General features: G+C 55.0%; 3 protein-coding genes and 1 pseudogene across 3 annotated transcripts; 1 reads left to right on the plus strand and 3 right to left on the minus strand.

Annotated features, from left to right (window-relative positions):
* The first annotated feature begins 1680 nt into the window (after window positions 1-1680).
* LOC128774456 (cancer/testis antigen 1-like) lies at window positions 1681-3006 on the plus strand. The gene is made up of 3 exons (XM_053893530.1): window positions 1681-2016; window positions 2365-2493; window positions 2707-3006. The coding sequence occupies exons 1-3, from the start codon at window positions 1727-1729 to the stop codon at window positions 2843-2845; spliced, it is 558 nt and encodes a 185-aa protein (XP_053749505.1). The 5' UTR covers window positions 1681-1726; the 3' UTR covers window positions 2846-3006.
* A 4060-nt stretch (window positions 3007-7066) lies between these two features.
* Window positions 7067-7809, minus strand: LOC128774462 (integrin-linked protein kinase-like; annotated as a pseudogene).
* Window positions 7800-15056, minus strand: LOC128774454 (olfactory receptor 3A3-like). Its single transcript, XM_053893528.1, is given in 3 exon segments — window positions 7800-8344; window positions 8346-8772; window positions 14371-15056. Coding segments are annotated over 2 exon segments (789 nt in total). The 5' UTR covers window positions 8613-8772; window positions 14371-15056; the 3' UTR covers window positions 7800-7822.
* An 866-nt stretch (window positions 15057-15922) lies between these two features.
* LOC109261508 (EKC/KEOPS complex subunit LAGE3-like) lies at window positions 15923-17425 on the minus strand. Its single transcript, XM_019440043.2, has 3 exons — window positions 16883-17425; window positions 16377-16502; window positions 15923-16164 (listed from the first exon to the last, which is right to left on the minus strand). The coding sequence occupies exons 1-3, from the start codon at window positions 16963-16965 to the stop codon at window positions 16038-16040; spliced, it is 336 nt and encodes a 111-aa protein (XP_019295588.1). The 5' UTR covers window positions 16966-17425; the 3' UTR covers window positions 15923-16037.
* Window positions 17426-21227: the final 3802 nt, after the last annotated feature.

The following is a 21227-nucleotide window of genomic DNA, read 5'->3' on the forward strand; positions in this document are numbered from 1 at the left end:
CCCCACTTAGGGGCCCCCAGCCTCAGCAGGGGGGCAGGCGGGCCACACTCCCCCCACTGTGGTACGGTCCGCTCCGAGGTCAAGCGGGAGGCCAGCCTGCAGCCCCCCCTTCTACTCCTCAGAGCCTGGGCTCCTCCCGAAGGAAGCGGGGTGCTCAGCTGGCCATCGGCCGCCCCTGCAATGACAGGTCAGCTGTAGAGGGAGGGCGGAGGCAGGACCTTCCCCGGGTGGGGAGCAGGACATCGGCCTGGAGGCAGGTCCCATGCCTCCTGTGGTTCTCTGCACAGAGGCAGGGTCCTGGGCAGGCCGGAGTGGACTGGGCCGGCCGGAGACAGAGGCGACAGCGAGGTGACCGCGAAGACCTCTGCCTCCCTCCCACCCTCAGCAGAGCAGGACAGGTAGGCAAGGGACGGCCACGGACTGGGTCCCCCCAGGCTGGCCGCAAAGCAGAGAGTGAGGAAGTAGTGAGTGAGGAAGAGAGGGAGACCGGGGCGGGGATGCCCGACACAGGCAAGTTCAGCTGGCTGTCGCCTGGGCCTGTCCCCTCAGGACGGAAGGCGGCTGGGCTGGAGTTTGGAGGGTGGGGAGGACTGACTACGCAGGCATGTGTGGGAAATCCAGTGGCCCGGATTCAAGTTCCTGCCCCCTCCTCAGGCCCTGGCCTGGTCACCTCGGGTGGCGGGGTGCCCCCCCCCCCCAGCGGAGACACCCCTTCTCCCCACCGGCCATGCTGCCCCCACCCCTGCCATCATCACCCACCCCGACCCGCCCGCCTCCAGCTGTACCTTTCCTGTTGACTTGACCTCCTTGCAGACACAGAAGTAGGCCAGCACCCAGCAGGCCGGCAGACACAGGGTCACCTCCCAGTTGAGGGCCCCTGGCACGTCCAACCCCCCACCCCCCACCCCCCCCCCCCCCCCCGAGAGCCGCAAGACTTTGTTCCTGGGGGAGGGACAGCCCGTCAAGGCTGCCGCAGCAGAGGGCAAAGCGACGGGGGAGCTGTCGCCGGGGCGGTGCTCCCCCGTGCGCTGTCCTCGGGGCCAGCTGGGACCCCTGGGCCCCGGGGCCCCCGGCCCAAGCCCGCAGCCATTGCGGTGTGGGAGGCGGGAGCCCGGGAGCCCCAGGCCGGAGGCCGGTCGCACCCTCGGCGGTGTACCCTCCCCCAGGCTGGCAGGCACTAGGGGACTGACGGTGCCCGGGACCGAGAAGTGGTGAGGGAGCGAGGCCCGTCCATTCCAGCTCCCCTAGGGGCCGCGCGGGGCGTGTTCCCTGAGGACAGGCAGGGCCTGGGAGTGGCCCCTGCTCGGCATCCCGCTTCGGCCACCTCCCCCCACCCCCCCGCCCCCGGGGACGGGTCCCGGCACACGCAGACCCGAGCCGTACGGGGAGCCCACAGACAGGGACAGGCACGGTGCTGCCCAGAAGCGCCTGAGCGCGGCCCACGCCTCGACGCCCGGGACCCGGGCGGGCGGCGGTCAGTTGGCTGCGCGCACGTGCGCCCGGCTGGCGCCTGCGCAGACACACGCTTGGGGGGAGGGGCGGGCCGGGCCGGAAACAGTCACGTGCCAGTGGCCTACAGGAGGGGATTCTGGGCATTAGCCTCGGGCCGGTTTGCGCAGGTGCGCGGGGAGCGCAGGTGACGTCACCCGCTTCCCGAGGGAGCCTCGTTCGTTCGTTCGTTCGTTCGTTCCCTCGGCGGTTCAGCCGAAGTCCAGGCCGGGGAACCATGGAGGCCACAGATCGAGGCGCAGGCGGTGGGGCCGGCGGTCCCGAGGGTCAGCGTGGCCCGGGAGACCCCGGTGTCCCAGATGGCCCCGGAGGCCACGAGGGCCCCGGCGGAGGTGGTGAGGGAGAGGAGTGTGCCGCGGCCGGTGCGGCCCCGCGGGTCGCGCAGGCGCCATGTGCTCCCGTCCCGGGCGCAGCTGCCGTGCCAGGGCTTGGCGGACACCCTTTGCCGGGACCCGGTGGGCACGGCGGGCCCACAGCCGGAGGGCCGGGGAGCCGGCCGCTGCAGTTGTATCCTCTTTGCCGAGTGGCGGGTGGCCGGGGCGATGGGCCTAGAGGAGGCGACGGGGTGGGGAGCGGAGGGGAGGGGGTTCAGCCTGGGGGTCCAGGGCAAGGAGGGGAGGGGGGACCGGGGCACCGGAGGGACCGGCCCGGGGGGGGGGGGGGCGGATGGGCCAGGGGTGGCCGGGAGGGGTGGCGGGGAGAGGCGGCCTGATGGACCGGGAAGGAGGGGAGCGGACCTGAGAGGATGGAGAGGGGGGAGAGTGGCCGTGGGGAAAGCAGGCCTCGGAGTGGTCAGGACGCCTGAGGCACCGACGCGATCGGTTTTCGATGATGCCTTAACCGAATGGCTACCAGCTACGTCACCATGCCTTTCCCGTCACCCACGGAGGCACAGGTGGCCCACCAGTGTCTGGCGACACAGGGCCAGCCCCAGGTCGGGGCAGTTCGGAAGGAGTTCACGGTATTCGGCAACGTCCTAATTATGTTAGTTCCAAACGGGTCCCTCGTGGGGGGTGGTGTCAGGTCGCTAGGGCCTATCTCCTGAGGGTCATTCTAATAGTGAATTGGAGACACCAAAGGTTAGGTCCAAAGAGGTAGGTGTGGCACCCTGAGCCTGCGGCCACCTGAGGGGGGGCAGAGAGATAGGGGCAAGAGTGATGACATTTCATTTGGATTTTCTTTTTCCCTCACTTTTAGCCGACTGACTGCCGAAGACCCTGGCCAACTCCAGATTTCCATCGCCTCCTGTCTTGACCAGCTTTCCCTGTTGGTTTGGACCATGCAGCGCTTCGTGCCCCCGTTTTTCAGATTGCCGGAGCCAGGCAAAAGGGGCTAATTGTAACCTAGCGTCCCTCCCTTCCCTAGGGCGTCCATTCCGATGCTGGTTGCCGCTTTATTACGGGGGTCTAATTGTTTGTATTGGACTTTGGGCCTTGTTTTTCCCTATTGCTGGAGGAGGGGCGTTCTTACAGCAGAAAATAAAACTACTTTTCCGCATCTGAGTGTATTTTCAGCTACTGTGTCAGAGCAAGGGGAGAGGGCAGAGAGAGAGAGAGAGAGAGAACCCAAGCAGTTCCTGCGCTGTGAGTGCAGAGCCCGACGCAGTGCTTGAACCCACCAACCGTGAGATCATGACCTGAGCCGAAACCGACTCGGATGCTTAACTGACTGGGCCACCCAGGCGGCCCTCGTTGATTAATTTTTCAATTGGAAGAGTCATATTTTACTTATTGACTGGTGAATGCTCTTTATATACAAAAGATACCAAATCTTGGCCAAAGTAATTGAAAATACTTCCTTCCTCATTGCTTCACTGAATTCTTGCTTATAGTTCTTTTCTGTACTGGAGGGTTTTTAACTTTTCCTTGTATTTAAATATGAGATTTATTGTCAAATTGGTTTCCGTACAACACCCAGTGCTCATCCCGACGGGCCCTCCTCAATACCCATCACCCACCTGAAAGGGCGGGCTTACGCCGGCCGACTCCATCTTGTTCTGTGTTCTCCACCTTGAGTGACTATGTCCCCGACATGACCCCTTTTCCGGGAAAATCACAGAAACAAACCTCAGACCGCGCCTCCTCCCCTTGAGTAACCTCCCGCTCACCCGTTCAAACTTCCTGATCAAAACACGCCCAGCGACCTGCGTAACAGGACTCCGACCCTTCCCCAGCCAATCGGCTGAGGCCACAGCCATTACCTCACCAACTGCCCCTAGACCCCTATAAAACCTTTGTGCTTTTGAAACTCCCTCTCTCTCCCTGGTATCTCACCGCTGCGTCGGTGCAGGTAGGGGATTGAGCTCGAGCTAGCTCGAATAAAGGTTCTTTTGTTTTTGCATCGGACTCGGCTCCCTGGTGGTCTTTGGGGATCACGAATTCTGGGCATAACACACCCTCCCCTCCCTCCCACCCACCCCCCATCAACCCTCAGTTTGTTCTCAGTTTTTAAGAGTCTCTTATGTTTGGCTCCCTCCCTCTCTAACCTCTTTTTTTTTTTTTAATGTATGCAAGTGGTACGTTATTGTCATTAGGATTTTTGTAGTTTATGTCCAAGGGAAAGCCATCCCCACTGTAAAATTATAAAATTTGTCCCTCATGCCATCTTCTAGTACTTTGAAATGTTAACACACAAGGAATTTATTGTGGTGTGAAAGATGACATTGGTCTAATTTTGTCCCCTTCCCCCCAAGGTTCCTCAGGTGTCTCAATGTCATTTATTGACTAATCCATATGTCTCCGCTGAATTGAAGTGTCGTCTTCACCAGGGTCTAAACCTGCATCTTCATTTCTTCTTGCACATTTGTTTCCCCAGCAAATTTGGGCTAGGTGATCTGGGATGGCCTCTCTGAGGAAACGGCCTGAAGGATACAGTAGAGAAAGTTGGGATTGGTGTGGGAGAAGGGACAGACAGAGACAGAGGAAGACAGACAGACCGGCCGACAGAGAGATTTGATTGGCTCAGCTTGGATTGCCCTTCGAAGGGTGCAGGGAGAAACATGAGGACAAGAACGAGAAGAGAGAGAGAGAGGTTAGGGCATCAGTGGATTAGAGGACTGTTGCACTGGGGATACTGGAGCATTTGGGGTTTTCTTCTTTCGTTAAGAAAAACCTATTGTAAATAATACTACTATGAATGTTTTGTTTAAAAAGATTGTACAGGGGCACCTGGGTGGCTCAGTTGGTGAAGCGTCTGACTCTTGATTTTGGCTCAGGTCATGATCTCACAGTTCTTGGCATCGAGCCCTGCATAGGGCCCTGTGCTGAGCATGGAGCCATCTTGAGATTCTCTCTCTCTCTCTCTCTCTCTCTCTCTCTCTCTTTCTGCTTCCCCCCCCCACCCCGCTCACGTGCATGTGTGCGCGCTCTCTCAAAAGAAATAAAAGAAATTGAAATATATTTCTATATATGTTTAAATATACACAACCCTAGTTTCAGTGGTGATAGAGTTTTCAGGTTATTGAGTTCACGATCTTGTAGGAACTGTACATTCCCCCATGACCTACTGATCCAGGTTTCTGTAATTACGGCATATTACCTGGTTAGCGGCTGAGGGAGCATTATTCTACTATGTAGGAGAGTGAAGGATATGGGGAGAAAGGCCCAGATGGGTGGCTGCAAAGTTGATGTCCAAAGTCGAGCACAAGTCCCATGTCCTCATGGGAGCGTAAGGTTTCTCAGCCAGGACACAAGCAGTGTTCTAAGGGACCAAGCCAGAGCTGTGCCTGGAGAAAGAGATGTAAAATGAAGAGCCAGAAGCCAGAGTCCAACCCAACTTGAAAGAGTACGTAAAGAACAATGGTGAAATTATTTGGGTTACTCGAGTCAGAAGAAAAAGAAAGCCGGTCTTGACCTTATTCTTAAGTCAAACAGTAAACAGAGCAGGATGCAAAATCCAGAAGCAAACAGCCACAACCACAAATAAACCAACACCAGTGTCTAATTACACAAAGGTGTTAAGCTCTGTTATGGAAGAAAAGATCATAAATAAAACGGAAAGACAAGTTAGGAAGACATTAGTAACCCAAATGGCAAACTAAAGTGAGTATCTTCAAAACACAAGTGACCCCTAGCAAATAAATCCGTAAAAGACACAAACAGCCCAGTAGAAGATTGTACAAATGACGGGACCGTGGGACTCCTGGAATAAGGATTATAAACAGCCAATTTGGTACAGGGTATTGTTTACCAGTGGGAGCGTCTACACAGCGTGAATGGAAGCTTCCACTCTTGGATCCCCCACGGAACGTTTCCTTGAGGATCTGCGCTCAAATAAGGACAGCCGGAAGGAAAGTAGCAAGCACAAAGCAGTTTATTCAGGACAGTGCACTCTCCAGGTGGCAGAGCGGACAGGCCCAGAGGTGTCTGGGTTTGGGGGTGTCTTTTCTCTGTATGTTTGCATAGGTTCCGGATGGGTCACAGCTAGGGGGGTCTCCCACTGAGGGTGCTTCCCATCATGTGCGCAACTCCTCCTACCGGTTGGGAGGGGGAGTTTTTCTGGCCCCACCCACAAGGTTCTGGCCAGAAGAGTCCATGGCCATCTTCCCTTGGGCGGGGAGAGTTGAAAACAAAACCATGGAAATCTATTGTAATGAAGCTGTAGGTTACCCTGAGGCCAAGGTTGAAGAGGAGAGCCCCTGTTCTGCACCTGTGGCCCTTGGTCTGTCAACCTGGGGGTGTTGGAAGCCATAGGACCAGGATGTTAACAGCCGCAAAGTCAGGACATTGTGCCCTCAGGCTTCTAATGTGTCACCTATTTAACACCGCCTTTGCCTCTGGCTCATGTCTAACCAACTGCCTACTTGATCGGTATGATCCTATGTATGCAAACAAGCAAAAGAAAAACCGTTATAAACGCAGAGGACTATATCCTAGGAAAAAGTCTGGGAGGAGACACGTAAAACTGATCATAATGGTTACTGCAGACACTGAGTTTATGGGAAATTTTTACTTTCTAACAACACACCTTTGTGTAAGGCGTGAATGATTTTATAATAAACATACATTATAGTGGAAAAAAATTTAAATATCTAAGCGTTCGGAGCTGCAAGTGCACTATGATTCCAGTTTTGCTTTCCTACTTTAAATGTGCATGCACGTACATTTGGTTTTTTAAAATTTTTTAAAGTATATTCATTTTTTTTGAAAGACAGAGAGAGACAGAGAGAGACAGAGAGACAGAGCACAGCAGGGGTGGGGCGGAGAGAGAGGGGGACACAGAATCCAAAGCAAGGCTCCAGGCTCTGAGCTGTCAGCACCAGAGCCCGACGCGGGACCCGAACTCACGAACCGCAAGATCAGGACCTGAGCCGAAGTCGGACGCTCAACCGGCTGAGCCACCCAGGCGCCCGTGCACATACATTTGTAGTGCAAAAAGAAACCTGAAATAAACCATCAAAATTTACAGTGAGGTTCTCTCGCGGTGGTGAGGTTATAGAGGGCATTTTTTTCTTTTTCGGTCACTTTGTAAGTTTCTGTAACTGCACAACCTAGGCAATGACCATATTTTACTTCCATAAATAGAAAACAGTGTTTTAGAATAAGGAAAGAAAAAAAAAAAGAGCAACAGAAATATTTGATCGTTGCTGAAAATGGGGGGAAACCTGGCACCCAAAATAGGATTCACCAAATGGATCACGTGCATGAAATTTCAAACTCCTGTGTGATTGGATTCACCCCCAAAGCACTGGCATGTGCCAGCCCCACCCTGGAGAAGATCTTGATGAGCTTACACACATGGGGGGAAATGCCCGGTGGGACGGTAGGCCGAAGGCCTTCCACTGCCACCTTCATTCCAATCTCCGTGTTGGAGAGGTCAGCAAAGGGTACCTCCCGTGTCGCCAGTTCCCACAGAAGCACTGCAAAACTCCCCATGTCTGCTCAGCGTCTGTTTGTATCTTCAGGCTTCTTCTGCAGAGCTTCAGGGGCCACCCAGGCAGGTGCATACCTGCGCCCAGGGCATTGGAAGGAGAACCTGACGTCGGCCGTGCTGATTCGGGCAGTCATGTCCTCATCAATCATTACACTACGGCTGCTGAGTGCGTGTCGTGGGATGAGGGGCTCTAGAGTGTGTACGAGGGCCATGCCCCTTGCCATGTCCAATGCAAACGTCACAGCCTGGCTCTGGTCCACAGCAAAATTGGTGCCTTCGTGTAATACATTGTACAGGGAGGGATCCATATGGCATCCAGTGTGCGACGAGGGTGGGGTGTGGAGCAGGTGGAGACTGACAGGCACCTAGCACTGGGAGCACATTCGGATGTGAGAAACTCCTGAGCCGGGGACACTCCTCGTTGATTTGATGTGACCAGTGCCTAGGAGGCACTTTCTTTCCCGAGGGCCTTGAACAAAGCCCTCTTCACCTCCTTGTTTCGCATGCTGTAGATGACGGGGTTGAGCATGGGGGTGAGGACCACGTACAGCACAGAGAGCACCCGGTCCCGCAAGCCAGAGCACGCAGAGCTGGGGAGGATGTAGCAGAGGACTGAAGCGATGTAGAAAATGCAGACCACGGTGGTGTGAGCACCACAGGTGGAAAAGGCTTTTCTTCGGCCCTCAGCGGAGTGAATCCTGAGAATCGCAGCCACAACACGTACACAGGCGATCGCAACCGGGGCACGGGGTGCAAGAGCCACCACGAAACTGAAGACGAACAGGGCAAGTTCGGTGGCCCACGTGCTTGAGCAAGAGAGTCTGGTCAGTGGAGGGAGGCCACAGGAGAAGTGGGTGATGAGGCGAGGCCCGCAGAACCTCAGTGGAGCTGCAAGGACGGTGTGGGCGAACGCATCGGCCAAGGCAAGCAGGCGGGAGGTGGAAGCCATTCCTGCCCGGGTCCGTCCGTCGGCCCATGAGGACTAGGTGGTGCGGTGGCCGGCCGATGGCTGCATAGCGGTCATAGGCCATGGCTGTGAGCAGGAAGCACTCCCAGGGAGCCAGGAAGTGGAGAAAGAAGATCTGGGGAAGACAAGCACGATAGGGCACGGTCCACACTGCTGCCAGCAGGTGTTCCAGCACCTGAGGCCCCGTGCTGGAGATATAGGCAGTGTCCAGCAGTGAGAGGTTGACTAAGAAGTCGTACATGGGAGCGTGGAGTCGGGAGTCCATCACAGTAAGGCTGGCAATGCCCAGCCACGCTGTGGACCAGCAGAAAGATCACAAAGAGCAAGGGCCTCAACTCCTCTGCGTCGGCCAGCCCTTCCAGAAGGAACAGCGACACTCGGGTCTCATTCCCCAGCTGCCCGGAACCATGCGCAGAAACCTGCACCTGTAGAGTCCAACTCAGAGTCAGATGAGGATCCAAGTGTGGAGTTCCAATTTGCACAAGGCAGCAGGGGTGAGGGAAGGTCCAGAGACAACAACAACAACAACAACAAAAAGAGACAGGTTTCAAGCTTAAGAACATAAGACTCAGAATTGGGGGAGTGAGGCTAGGTTCAGGAGGCCAGCGGTAAGGTAGAGGCCAGTAGAATGGAATCGGTAACCCCACACCAAGACAAGGTGCACAGACCTTGAAGCCACGGTGCATGCACCTCCCGTAAGGATATCAAAGTCAGTCCCTCAGAAGCTTCTACCTGAATAAGGACCCTAGACCTCGTAATTATCTGCAGTGGTCCCCTTATTTCACCCTCACCAACCCAGCAGAGCCCCAACTCAGGAGCAGTGATAGGACACTAGTCAGGTCCCTCCTCCTCCCGCTCTGAACCTTTCAGTGCCTCCCATCTCACTCAGCATCAAAGCCAAAGTCCCCCCGGCGACCTACCAGGCCCTCTGTGATACGCTCTCCCTCCTCTCCTCTCCTCTCCTCTCCTCTCCTCTCCTCTCCTCTCCTCTGCTCTCCTCTCCTCTCCTCTCTGACCATCGGGCAAGAAGTCTGTCAGCTCCGTGCCCCATATCACATCTTCGGACTGGCCCACAGCAGCAAACGCCCTTGCCTATTCCCTGCCTCGGTGGAAGAGAGCCCTGCCCTCCTATCCAAGGCTAGCTTGTCCGATTTCCCCAGCTGCTCTCTTCATTGTGCCAGCCCTGCTCGGCAACCCTTTTACATGGGAATGTGCTAAATGCCACTCGACTGTTCACTCTCAGATGGTTTATTTTATGTTATCTCGATTTTACCTCAATGAAAAAAGGAAGCAAAATAAAGACTTTTTCAGACATATAAAAGCTGAGATTGACTCGTTGTCAGCGGAAAACCTGCACTACAACAAATGTTAAAGGCTGTTCTCCACAAGCAAGCATGATACCACGTGGGAACTTGGACCTGCATGAAGTAATGAAGAGGGTTCCAGAATTGGAAAGTATGTGGGTAAATGTAAACATTTTTTTCTCCCTTCAAAATGTCTCTCAATCGTCGCAAACCACCTAAAGCAAAAATATTGACAACACGGTGTGGGGTGTATAACTGCTATAGAAATAAAAGGTATGACAACAATAGCACAAAGGACACGAGTGGGTAGTTGGAAGGGTACCGCTGTAATGTTCTTACGTTACGTGCAAAGTGATTTGAAATTACTTGAAGGTGGTCTATAATGAGGTAAAACACATATTAGGATCCCTAGAACCCTAGGTTTAATATGTACACTTCTCTAGCGGAGATAAAGTGAACTTCCAGAAATTACTCAATCTGAAAGGCGTCACGAAAAGACAGGGAGGGGAACACAGAACACATGGGGCAAATAGAAAATAAATAGCAGGGTGGTAGATTTAAACTCAACGATGTCCCTCGTTGCATTTATTCCAAATGGTCTAAACGTGGCAACTAAAACACGGAGATTGCCAGACTGGATAAAAAGGCAAAGCAAAACTATATGCTACGCATAAGAAATGCGCTCTATGAAGACACAGATACGGTAAAAGTAAAAAGATGGGCAAAGATACACCATGCAAGTCTTCTAATAAGAAAGTTTGAGTAGCTATATTAAGAGCAGGCAGAACAGACTTCAGGACAAGGAATACGACGGGATGGAGGACGTTTGCTAACGATAGAGGGGTCACTTTGTGAAGAAGACATAAAATCAAAACCTAAATACATAGTAGGAAAGAAATAATGAAGCTAAGAGCAGATATGAATAAAACGTTAAATGGACAAACAATAGAGGAAAATCCATGAAGCTGAAAGCCTTTTTTTTTCCTTTCTTTCTTTTCTGTTTTAATGTTTATTTTTGACACAGAGAGAGACAGGGCGCGAGTGGGGGAGGAGCAAAGAGAGAGGGGGGGACACAGAATCCGCAACAGGCTCCAGGCTCCAGGCTCTGAGCCGGCAGCACAGAGTCCGATGCGGGGCTCGAACCGACGGACGGACCGTGAGATCATGACCTGAGCCGAAGTCAGACCCTTAACCGACTGAGCCACTCAGGCGCCCTCTCCCCCACTTTTTAAAGGTTTTATTCATTTTTGAGAGAGTGCATGTGGGGGAGGGGCATGGAGAGGGGGACAGAGGATCTGAAGTGAACTGTGCTGACAGCAGCGAGCCCCATGTGGGGCCTGAACTCACCAACTGCCAGATCGTGACCTGAGCCAAAGTCGGACGCTCAACCGACTGAGCCACCCAGGTGCCCCTGAAAGCTTCTTTAAAAAAAAATACCAGGGGCGCCTGGGTGGCTCAGTCGGTTGAGCGGCCGACTTCGGCTCAGGTCATGGTCTCGCGGTCCGTGAGTTCGAGCCCCGCGTCGGGCTCTGTGCTGACAGCTCAGAGCCTGGAGCCTGTTTCACATTCTGTGTCTCCCTCTCTCTGACCCTCCCCCGTTCATGCTCTGTCTCTCTCTGTCTCAAAAATAAATACACGTTAAAAAAATGTTTTTTCTAAAAATACCAATAAAACTGATTTTGAAAAATAAAGTGTAACCAGGGAATATTAGGAACAATATTTGTGGGTAAGTTTCCCAATTTAGATGACATGGACAAATTCCTTGAATGACACAAATTACCAAAACTGACTCAAGAAGAAATAGAAGACCCGAATATCCCTACATCTATGAAAGCAATGGAGCCGAAAACTCCAGGCCCCCGTGGCTTTACTAGTGGCTACCACCAAATACTTAAAGGAGAACTATCACCAATCCTACACAAATGCTTTCAGAAAGCAAAGGAGGAGAAACATTTCCCAAATCATCTTGTGAGGCCCGCATTACACAACCCCAAAACCAGATGAAGACATTGCAAGAAAAGAAAACCACAGAGCAATATCCTTCACGAAGTCACACGCACAAAAGAACTTGATTCGATATTAGCAAATTCAACCCAGCAACATACAAAGAGGATGATACCATCGTGGCCAAGTGGGGTTTATCCCAAGAATTGGTTTTCATTAAAAACAAAAAAGTCAATCAGTGTCATCTGTCATATTAAGAAAATAAAGGAGAAAAAACATGTGATCATTTCAATAGACGCAGAAAAAAAGCATCAGACAATATCCAACAACCACTCATGACAAGAACTCTCGGAAAACTAGGACTAGAGGGAAACGTTCTTAATCTGATAAAGGGAACCTACAAAAATCCTACAGCTAACATGATACTTAATGGTGAAAGATAGAATCACCGCCCCCGCTCCCTCGCCCGCAAAGTTTGAGAAACAAGCTATGGACGTTCAACACTTCCATTCAACACTGTCCTGGAGATCCGAGGCGGTGCACTAGGCAAGAAAGAGGAATAAAAGTAGTGACACAGACTGCAAAAAAAGAAATGGGATTATCTTTATTCAGAGATGACATGTTTGTTTACGTAGAAAACCCTAAGTCATGTACAAAGAAAAGAAGAGTGACATTTTAAAAAATCACTGCCATTTATAATAGCATCCCCAAACATGAAGTATTTGGGGACACATGTAATAACATATGTGCAAAACCTTCACGGTGAACACTAAAAACTATTGATAAGTGAAAGAAAGCTTACAAAAATGGAGAAACGCATCCTATGCGTGGAGCGGAAGATCCTGTATTCTTTTTTCTTTTAGCGTTTATTTATTTATTTTGGAAGAGACAGAGAGAGCACGAGCAGGGGAGGGGCAGAGAGAGAGAGAGGGAGCGAGAGAGGGAGGGAGAGAGAGAGAGAGAGAGAGGGAATATCCCAAGCAGGCTCCGAGCTGTCAGTGCACACCCCGACTCTGGGCCCAGTCTCACAAACCGTGAGATCATGACCTGAGCCGAAATCAAGAGTCAGACGCTTAATCGACTGAGCCACCCAGGTGCCCCAAGGCCCTGTATTCTTAAGATGTACACTCCCACCACACCATTCTAGAAATCCGTTGCAAACCCAGTAAAAATCGTGATACTGCAGAAATGGACAAGCTGATTCCAAAGTGTATATCCAAATGCAAAGAACCTGGAATAGGCAGCTCGAACTTGCAAAAGAGGAATAAAGTCGGAAGACATAAGGATGACTAAAAGAGGATACAGACAGAATGGAAAGTTCACATGTCACTGGTGGGACTGTAAATTGGCATGATCACATCGGAAAACAGTGCTTCCGTTTCTTATACAGTCACACTTACGCTTACCATGTGACCCAGAAATCCCACTTCTGCTATTTACACAAGGGAATTAAAAATATATGTGTGTGCAAAGACTTGTACGTGAATCTTCGTATCAACTTGATTAACAATAACCGCAGTTTGGAAACAAGCCAAACGTCCAATAGCAGGTGAGTGGTTAAGCCTAAATTACGGTACATGCACGCAATGGAATACCGGTCAGCAACAAAGAAGGATGGACATACTGTGTGATTCCCAGAAATTCCAGAAAAGGCAAAATCTAAGCTGAATTTGCTGTGTGGGGGCAGACTGTAGAGGAGGACATTGTCTGCACGGAGGCACAAGGGCAGCTGTGAGAGCGATGGGAATGTTCTGTATCTCGGCTTTGGTTGTGGACACCTTTGTCGTAACTCATGAAACCGTACGCTTAAATGTGTGCAACTTCCCATACGTGCATTTTGCCTCAAATAAGCTGAGCAAAAACAAAGAAAAGAGAAGGGACAAACAAAAACTGAATAGCAAAATGGCAGACTTAAATCCTACCATATCGGTAATCGTATTAAATGTGAATTTGCCAAACAATCCAATTTAAAAGCAGACATCGTTAGAAGGGTGCTTTTTTTAAGTGACCACACTACACGCTGTCTACGTGAGCCACATTCAAGATACAAAGACACCAATAGGTTAGAAGTAAGAGGATGGAAAAGGACTTACGAATAAATAGTGAGCAAAGAAGCCTGATGTGGTTATAGCGATATTAGAGAAATCAGACTTCGAGGAAAACTGTGTTACCAAAGATGAAGGGATGCATTTCATACTAGTAACAGCAGCAATGAATCCATCTGGAGGAGAAAATGATCATAAATATGTTTGTGCCTAATGACACACCTTCAAAATACACGGGGCGCCTGGGTGACTCAGTCGGTAAGCGTCTGACTTCGGCTCAGGTCATGATGTCACCGTTGGTGAGTTCCAGCCCAGCGTCGGGCTCTCTGCCCGTCGGCACCGAGCCTGCTTCGGATCCTCTGTCCCCCTCTGTCTCTGCCCCTCCCCCGCTGGCTCTCTCTCTCTCCCCCTCTCTCAAAATAAATAAACTTAACACACACGCACGCACACGCACGCACACGCACGCACACGCACGCACACGCGTGTGCGCGTGCGCGATGCAAGAATTTTTAGGATTAATAGGTGAAAGGGACAAGTCCAAAATCACGGTTGGAGATTTTAACATCCTCCCTCAGCAAGCGAGAGAGAGAGAGACAACACACTCTGTTAAAAGAAATAGAGCAGGGATTGGCAAACTACCGCCTCCTGGCCAAATCCAGCCCGGGGCCTCTTTTATGTGAAAAGTTTGTTGTCCCCCGACATAGAACATACCATCAGTGGTATCACCTACCTTGACCGATGTCTTTAGAACACTAAACAGGAGATCTGAATTCCACACGTGTGTCCACTACACATTCTTTTCAAGTACAAGTATGTTCGCCAAGATAAAGCATTTTCTGAGCCACGGACCAATTCTCAACACATTTCAACGTCAAGGATTGAAATTTAACCCGGTACGTCTCTGACCAGCCTTGTCTTGTTCTTGATTCTAGAGGGAAAGCTTTCAACCTCTCACTGTTGCGTATGAGGTCAGCTGTGGGTTTTGTCATATGTGGGCTTTGTGGCATTGAGCTATACAACTTCTTTGCCCCCATTCGTGGAGGGTTTTTATCATGGAAATATGTTCTACTTTGTCAAATGCGTTTTCTGCACCTAGGGAGACGATCATATGGTTTTTATCTTTCATTCTAACGATGCGGTGCTTCGTTTATAGACGTGCGTGTGTTGAAAGATCCTTGTTTTCCGGCTGCAGGTTCCTCCTGCCCGTGCCTGGAGATGAGAGCTGCCTGCCCCGTAGACAGTGACAAAGAACAGGGCAGACAGAGACAGTCCGACGCTCAGGCTGAGGCGCTCTTTGGTGACATTGCTCATTGAAATGCTTCCACCAGCCACAGGCCGCTCTAGACACTGGCCACCTTCTTGCTGTGACACCCGCCTCCAGGACAAGGCAGCTGTGCCTTTACTTTCCTCACTTGTCCTGAGGACCTATTCGGAGATGCTCAGGTACAGATTCATAACTATAGAGTCACGGCGTTCTCCACAGCTCAGTCTCTCTCTGCTGACAGTGCTAATTCTCCCTCAGGCAAGGCTCTGTTCCTCCTCTCTCCATTTTAGAGACTCACCTCGTGCACCGGGGCGTCGCCCATTCCCCTCCTCAGCCACTCGGGTGCCTTGTACGTGGCCCCACTGTTGTGCTAAATAAGAGAATCTTGGAGGGGAAGGCAAAGGGTGATGTACTTCATGTCCCCTCCCCGCCTCAGGGAGACCTCTTCCCCTTTTTGTTTTCCTCAAGGACCCTTGTCAGGACTTTAGGGAAGCAAGCAGCAGCGTAATAAACTGGAAAAACACTTTGGGGAAGGATGATACAAGTGAAGTGAGAGCCAACCACAAGGAGCTCTGAGAATTGTGGGTTCGGAACCTCAGGGAATGAGGCCTCTGATGACACGGGAGTACAGAATGGGCAGTGAGGCCGACCTAGCCAGCTGTCCCAGCGCTCTTCTCCACAGATCTGAATCAAGGCCGATAAGCCACAAAGCCCTACTCCGCAGGTATTATACATGACTACGTACATGCAAGTATAAAACTAAAACAAAAATTCTAACATGTTGACAGTAGTTAATGTCCTGAATAACAGGACATAATTTTTTTTCTCCCATCGCCTAACTTGTCTTCTTCAATTGCCTTCTAGTACTTGAGTATCTGAATGTCAGAATCTCTCCCCCTACCTGAGAACAAAGGCGAGAATAGGAGAAGGCGTAGTTGCTAAAAATAAACCCAGACATAGAATAGTAGCAGTTACCATTTAATCACCAAAAAAAAAAAAAAAAAAAAAAAATGTGGATCTGAAGCACCCAAGGGCCAGTATAGGCAAAAGATGCGGCCTCGGTAAGAAAACGGCAGCTGCTGCAGGGATCACTGTCATATGGGGGGGACACAGAGTTGGGTCCAGCCACCTTTTCACTGCTGCGGCTTTGTAAAAAAGGGGGGCATGATGATCTGCATGGTCCGTATCACTAGGGAAAGCTGGCCAAGACAGGAGGTGATGGACATTTGGAGCCGGCCAGGGTCATCGGCAGTCAAGCGGCTACGAGGTAGGAAAAAATAAGTCAAGTCAGAGGGCAGGTGGGGCACATTCCCCGCTCCGCCCCTTCACGCAGCGACGATCCTAGAGCACCACACTCCTTCCTTCGACTCACTCCTTTCCTGTTTCCCTTGTCTCCATCACAGCTCCTCCGGAATTGACCTTGTCCCTGGTCACCCGCCACCACCCTCTCCCTGGACCGTTCTAGAACTAACACAGTCAGGATGCTGCCGTTCACATTGAGCTCCTCCCGAACTGGCTCCTGGAGCTCCTCGTTTGGAGTCAGGAACCTGTGGGCAATCTCTGCATCCATGGCCGATGGGAAAGGTATAGTGAGGGTGCTGGTGGAGACTGGGTTAAGGCACCATCCACAGTACTAATTTTGCCTGTGCCTCAGGCCTCCTCTTCAGTGAGGCCTGCCTTCCCCACCCCAGGCTGACCCTCAGGCTGTCCACAACCTCCCACCCTATACAGCCAGGCCACCCTGGATAGCATTGTCCCTACCGCTTCAGTCCCATCAGGCGGTCCACCCCACTCCGCATCCTCTGTCGGCACAGGCCAAACCCTAGCCGATACCCTCCAGGTGCCCGGAGCTCCCTCCTGCTCCCCTTTCAACTCCACTTCCCCAGGTCTCCCCCCACACCCCACGCCGCCGCGCGCCAAACCACCTCCAGCCCATCCCCCTGCCGTCCAGCCCGCTGGGACTCCTTGAATAGGATACAACTGGAGCAGTCGGCTACCAGGACCTCTAGCGCCAGGTGCGGCATCTCCACCAGGACCTGGTGTGTAGGGTGCCCGCTCCATTTGGAGAGCGCCACCAGAGGCGGCACCTACCTCTCCCACAATGCTGGTTCTTTCCGGATTGCTCAGGCCTCCGGGGTTGCTGGGATGGCCAGGGTCACAGGCACCACCCGAACCACCGGGGACTCTGGGGCCACTGACACCACGAGGTCCACCTGGCACACACTGGCCGCCACCTGCTGCGCTCACCACCACGCCCACGGCACCTGTGCCTTCGTCTGCTGCCCTCACGGGGCCTCCACCAGCCACCTGAGACCCGACTTTGAATCCTCCCACCCTCTCAAGGCATCACTGAAGGACAAAGCACTCTCTCACAATGCTTCACCCCTTTACTCCACAATGCAATTCCGGATGCCCGGGGCAACTGTCCACACGGACCACTGGTAATGCCTCCTGACCTGTGATTGGTTCCCACCAAGCAGTCCCTTCTGTAGCCAATCAGTTCTCACTTATGAAGCTCCACCCCTTAGAGTGCCACGACACCCTAGTGCGTCTGCCCAAATGGGCACCCGCGTGGATGCGTCTGCCCGAACCAGCCGTGCCACGAGCCTTCGACGGCCCGCCAGCTGCGTTATCCAGGAAGCCTCTGCCGGACGCTACTCCCCACACGGTGGTGCGGCTCATGGTCCCCAGTGTCCATGCCCAAACAGACTGCCATTGCCCAACTCTTAAAGCCTCTGAGCACGTGACTGAGCTGTGTAGAACTCCGTGACTCTATATTTACGAATCCGTACCTGAGCGTCTCCGAATAGGTCCTCAGGACAGGTGAGGAAAGTAAAGGCACAGCTGCCTTGTCCTGGAGGCGGGTGTCACAGCAAGAAGGTGGCCAGTGTCTAGAGCGGCCTGTGGCTGGTGGAAGCATTTCAATGAGCAATGTCACCAAAGAGCGCCTCAGCCTGAGCGTCGGACTGTCTCTGTCTGCCCTGTTCTTTGTCACTGTCTACGGGGCAGGCAGCTCTCATCTCCAGGCACGGGCAGGAGGAACCTGCAGCCGGAAAACAAGGATCTTTCAACACATGCACGTCTATAAACCCCGCCCTCGGCCGCCTCTCCAGCAGCTGCTGCCTCTCCAGCAGCTGCTCCCTCACCAATCGTCGCCACGCGCTGTGACGTGTGACCCCACTGCACCCACGTAAACCAGACCTACCTCAGCTCCACCCCCTCCCCACACCCCTAGCCCCTCCCCAGACCTCATGGGAGGCCGCCAAACACCACGGCCTGTTGTCCAGAGGGCCCTGTCTCTTCCTTGGGCTCAGTGTCCCCAGCACGTGGGGCTCCACGACCTCGCAGCAGGACCTCCAGTCCTCGTGGAGGGAGATGGGCCACAGCCCACACAGACACGGCCCCGCACCCCGTCCCCGTCCCCTTCCCCGGTACAGGTGGACACACCAAAGCGGCCTTTGGAGGGGGCGACTGAGCACAGGTGCGGATCAGATCGGCGGTCTGGGAAGGTCACGAAGGGGCTCCCGCCGGGGGGCAAGCCTGCCAGTAGGAGGCAAGGAGGGAAAGGATGGCGACTGGAGCTAAAGTAGTTCCAGTGGCCGTGGAGAACAGGGATGCGGTCGCATAGGAAAAACCACGATGCAAAAGGGAAATCACTAAAATCCCAACTTAGGAAGCTACTGTATATGTGCACGGAAATCCGGCAACGGTAGCCTGAAGTGTAAATACCTCGTATCTCTGTGTGGTGGGATTGAGGGTGGTCCCCACTTCTTTTTTGTGTATTTCTCCCCCAAAAGGTTCAGAATGACTTTACATGACCTTCAGCGTTTTCAGTTCTTTGACGTCCTTGTGTGCGTGATCTCTACGCCCCACGTGGTGCCGGCACTCACGACCCAGCGAGTGCTTCCACAAGTCAGGCTTGGGAGAGTAGATGATGCCATCCAGGGCGCCGGGCAGCAGCACTCCCCGCGCCAACAGCACGACGAGGACCACGTAGGGGAATGTAGCCGTGAAGTACACGATCTGGGGGGGGGGGAGGTGGGCGCTGCTCAGAAGGGGCCCTGCGGCCCCCGCCTCCCCACTTAGGGGCCCCCAGCCTCAGCAGGGGGGCAGGCGGGCCACACTCCCCCCACTGTGGTACGGTCCGCTCCGAGGTCAAGCGGGAGGCCAGCCTGCAGCCCCCCCTTCTACTCCTCAGAGCCTGGGCTCCTCCCGAAGGAAGCGGGGTGCTCAGCTGGCCATCGGCCGCCCCTGCAATGACAGGTCAGCTGTAGAGGGAGGGCGGAGGCAGGACCTTCCCCGGGTAGGGAGCAGGACATCGGCCTGGAGGCAGGTCCCATGCCTCCCGTGCCTCTGACTGCAGGTGGTTCTCTGCACAGGGGCAGGGTCCTGGGCAGGCCGGAGTGGACTGGGCCGGCCGGAGACAGAGGCGACAGCGAGGTGACCGCGAAGACCTCTGCCTCCCTCCCACCCTCAGCAGAGCAGGACAGGTAGGCAAGGGACGGCCACGGACTGGGTCCCCCCAGGCTGGCCGCAAAGCAGAGAGTGAGGAAGTAGTGAGTGAGGAAGAGAGGGAGACCGGGGCGGGGATGCCCGACACAGGCAAGTTCAGCTGGCTGTCGCCTGGGCCTGTCCCCTCAGGACGGAAGGCGGCTGGGCTGGAGTTTGGAGGGTGGGGAGGACTGACTACGCAGGCATGTGTGGGAAATCCAGTGGCCCGGATTCAAGTTCCTGCCCCCTCCTCAGGCCCTGGCCTGGTCACCTCGGGTGGCGGGGTGCCACCCCCCCAGTGGAGACGCCTCTTCTCCCCACCGGCCATGCTGCCCCCACCCCTGCCATCATCACCCACCCCGACCCGCCCGCCTCCAGCTGTACCTTTCCTGTTGACTTGACCCCCTTGCAGACACAGAAGTAGGCCAGCACCCAGCAGGCCGGCAGACACAGGGTCACCTCCCAGTTGAGGGCCCCTGGCACGTCCAACCCCCCACCCCCACCCCCCCCCCGAGAGCCGCAAGACTTTGTTCCTGGGGGAGGGACAGCCCGTCAAGGCTGCCGCAGCAGAGGGCAAAGCGACGGGGGAGCTGTCGCCGGGGCGGTGCTCCCCCGTGCGCTGTCCTCGGGGCCAGCTGGGACCCCTGGGCCCCGGGGCCCCCGGCCCAAGCCCGCAGCCATTGCGGTGTGGGAGGCGGGAGCCCGGGAGCCCCAGGCCGGAGGCCGGTCGCACCCTCGGCGGTGTACCCTCCCCCAGGCTGGCAGGCACTAGGGGACTGACGGTGCCCGGGACCGAGAAGTGGTGAGGGAGCGAGGCCCGTCCATTCCAGCTCCCCTAGGGGCCGCGCGGGGCGTGTTCCCTGAGGACAGGCAGGGCCTGGGAGTGGCCCCTGCTCGGCATCCCGCTTCGGCCACCCCCCCCCACCCCCCCCGCCCCCGGGGACGGGTCCCGGCACACGCAGACCCGAGCCGTACGGGGAGCCCACAGACAGGGACAGGCACGGTGCTGCCCAGAAGCGCCTGAGCGCGGCCCACGCCTCGACGCCCGGGACCCGGGCGGGCGGCGGTCAGTTGGCTGCGCGCACGTGCGCCCGGCTGGCGCCTGCGCAGACACACGCTTGGGGGGAGGGGCGGGCCGGGCGGGAAACAGTCAGGTGCCAGTGGCCTCACCGGAATGCTCTCGGGGACGCAGGAGCCCGACAGTGACGTCACGCGTCGAGGGGCGCAGCTTCCGGAACCAGCCTCCATCTCCTCGGGGTCAGCGTCGACCGGATCCGGGCTCTGGGCCAACACAGCGAGGCCGGCTCGGTGGGAACCAGCTCCGCGGGGTCTGTCTGCGCAGGCGCCCTGGCCATCCCCGACAGCCTTGCGCGCCGAGGGGCCGGGCTTCGCCAGGCCCGCCGGGGGTCTCGGCGGTCCGCCGACAGTGGGCGCAGCGTAGCGGTGGGCTCTGAGGAGGCCGGTGCGTCGGCCATGAGGGCCCCGGACGACGACGCGGCCTCTCCGGCCCCGGACGACGGCGCGGAGGAAGTGGCGGTCACGCAGGCCCCTGACGAGGACGGCGCGGACGGCGCGGCGGTCACGCGGGCTCCCGAGGGTGGCGCGGAGGACGCGGGGGCAGGCCCACAGGCCTCCGACGGAGGCACGGACGGCCACGACCCCCGGCTTAGCCCCCGAGGTCCCGGTCGCCAGGGCAACTGCAGCCGCCACGACGGCGAGGGTGGCCCTGGCAGCAAGGGAGCAGTGGTCGAGGGGGCCTGCGCCCCTCCCCTGGCCGAACGGGCCCCGAGGGCCCTGGCCCCCGGTGGAGACGCAGCGCCGGCGGCGGTGAC

The sequence above is a fragment of the Panthera pardus genome, unplaced genomic scaffold (assembly GCF_024362965.1).
Source record: "Panthera pardus isolate Hobbes unplaced genomic scaffold, ASM2436296v1 HiC_scaffold_321, whole genome shotgun sequence".
In the NCBI taxonomy this organism is placed as follows: domain Eukaryota; kingdom Metazoa; phylum Chordata; class Mammalia; order Carnivora; family Felidae; genus Panthera; species Panthera pardus.

What these genes read in the sequence shown, in the direction of transcription:
- LOC128774456 (XM_053893530.1), top strand. Translation starts at nt 1,727, where the DNA reads ATGGAGGCCACAGATCGAGGCGCAGGCGGTGGGGCCGGCGGTCCCGAG. An exon ending in GGGAGCCGGCCGCTGCAGTT is followed by an intron (nt 2,017 to 2,364) that starts GTATCCTCTTTG and finishes AATGGCTACCAG; the next exon opens with CTACGTCACCATGCCTTTCC. An exon ending in TTCGGCAACGTCCTAATTAT is followed by an intron (nt 2,494 to 2,706) that starts GTTAGTTCCAAA and finishes CCTCACTTTTAG; the next exon opens with CCGACTGACTGCCGAAGACC.
- LOC109261508 (XM_019440043.2), bottom strand. Translation starts at nt 16,965, where the DNA reads ATGGAGCGGGCACCCTACACACCAGGTCCTGGTGGAGATGCCGCACCT. An exon ending in GGTAGCCGACTGCTCCAGTT is followed by an intron (nt 16,503 to 16,882) that starts GTATCCTATTCA and finishes AGTCTCCACCAG; the next exon opens with CACCCTCACTATACCTTTCC. An exon ending in AACGGCAGCATCCTGACTGT is followed by an intron (nt 16,165 to 16,376) that starts GTTAGTTCTAGA and finishes CCTACCTCGTAG; the next exon opens with CCGCTTGACTGCCGATGACC.